Raw genomic sequence first — 1,874 nt, forward strand, 5'->3', positions numbered from 1 at the left:
GTCGTGATTTATCTCCCATGCTCTCTCTTGTGCCTAACTTAGTTACCAGTGAGGATAACGAAATGCTCCTTTCTGTGATTTCAGAACATGAAGTGTATGACGCAGTTAAGGGCAATCTTGAGGATTCTGCACCGAGTCCCGATGGATTCTCTTCATCCTTATATATTCATGCTTGGGCTATAATTTTTGATGATCTTATTGCAGCCGTTCGAGAATTTTTTGTAGGGGCTCTCTATCCAGATGCCTTGGATGCTTCTATCATCTCACTCATCCCAAAGAAAGACAAGCTGAACACGTTTCTTGATTTTAGGCCTATAAGTATTTGTCAGGTGCTCTACAAAATTATTGCCAAGATTATGGCCAATAGATTATCTAAGGTGCTCCCAAGAATTATCTCTCAGAATCAAGGTGGTTTTGTGGCGGGACGTTTGATATAAGAAAACATTTCTTTAGCTCAAGAATTAGTCCAGCATTTGAACAAGCGCTCACGTGGAGGTACTACTATACTTAAAATTGATATGGCTAAGGCATTTGATAGGGTAGAGTGGGACTACTTGTTGGCTGTCTTGAGAGCTTTTGGTTTTGCTGAAGGTTGGGTCTCTCTTATTCATAATGCTATTTCTTCCTCTAAATTTTCAGTAAAAATTAATGGAGAACAAGCTGGCTTCTTTGCACCTACTCGGGGTCTTCGACAAGGAGATCTTCTATCTCCGCTATTGTTCATTCTTAGTAAAGAACCTCTATCGAGAGGACTATTGAATCTGTTACAGGAAAAAAATCCCCTTATTAGGTTCTCGACAATTGCTCACCAGTTTCACATCTGTTATATGCAGATGATTTTCTATTGTTCACCAACGGGTCTAGGGGCTCTCTCAAGGTGTTGATGGAATTTTTGCATTCTTATGAGAAAGTTTCTGGTCAATTTATAAATACTCAGAAAAGCTCTTTTATTGTCAGTAGAAAAACAGCATTTTTTCGTCGGGGGATTATTGCATCTGTTACTAATTTTCAAGAAAACTCTCTACCCTTCAGCTACTCAGGGGCCCCACTATTTTATGGTCGTTGCACTTCCTCGTTATTTGCTCCGATGGTCGACAAAGTTCATAAAAAGGTTGCAGGCTGGAAAGGTAAACTACTTTCTTGGGAAGGTAAGCTCACCCTCATTCGATCGGTATTAACCTCTACGTCTATATATTTAATGTCAGTGATACACTTTCCAGATAAAGTTATTCATGAACTACAACAGATCTTTGTTAATTTTTTCTGGAGTAATTATGAAGGGAAGCATAAATATCATTGGATTTCTTGGAAGAAAATTTGTTTCCCCCCTTATGAAGGGGGATTGGGTGTCCGAAGTTTATTTGATATTTTATACTCACTCTAATGTAAAATGCTATGGAGAGTTTTGGCATATGACTCTTTATGGGCTGCATTCATAAGGCAGAAATATTTGACTGTAAATTTTAACATGAACTCTTATTCACCTGGACTTAGTTCATCCCCATGTTGGCATAATTTAAGTAAACATCTTCCTTTTATTCATGAACACAGTACGTGGATGATCAGCGAAGGAAAAATCTCATTTTGGTATGCAAACTGGACAGGTTTTGGCTCTTTATATGACCAAGGCTGGATTGTTAATGAACCAAGGTTACAGTTGATAGATGTTTGTGCAAAGGATGATTGGAATACTGATCTTATTCATAAGTTAGGAGGTGGCAATTTGATGGCTTACATTCATACTTTAGCTATCCGCTTGAAGCAAGTGCTAGACAAACTAATTTGGTGTCTGACTCCAACGGGAGAGTTCTCTACTAATACGGCTTGGAATCTTTTACATGAGACCAAGGACAAACTTCATCTCTTCAAATTGA

The 1,874-nt window shown here is 38.4% G+C and overlaps 1 protein-coding gene across 1 annotated transcript; it reads left to right on the forward strand.

Moving 5' to 3' along the window:
* The first annotated feature begins 518 nt into the window (after positions 1–518).
* On the forward strand, positions 519–1,661 carry LOC111373645. The gene is made up of 3 exons (XM_022996206.1): positions 519–729; positions 834–1,148; positions 1,567–1,661. Exons 1-3 carry the CDS (start codon positions 519–521, stop codon positions 1,659–1,661), a joined length of 621 nt encoding a protein of 206 aa, XP_022851974.1.
* Positions 1,662–1,874: the final 213 nt, after the last annotated feature.

The sequence above is a fragment of the Olea europaea genome, unplaced genomic scaffold (genome assembly GCF_002742605.1).
Source record: "Olea europaea var. sylvestris unplaced genomic scaffold, O_europaea_v1 scaffold1149, whole genome shotgun sequence".
NCBI classification, from domain to species: Eukaryota; Viridiplantae; Streptophyta; class Magnoliopsida; order Lamiales; family Oleaceae; genus Olea; species Olea europaea.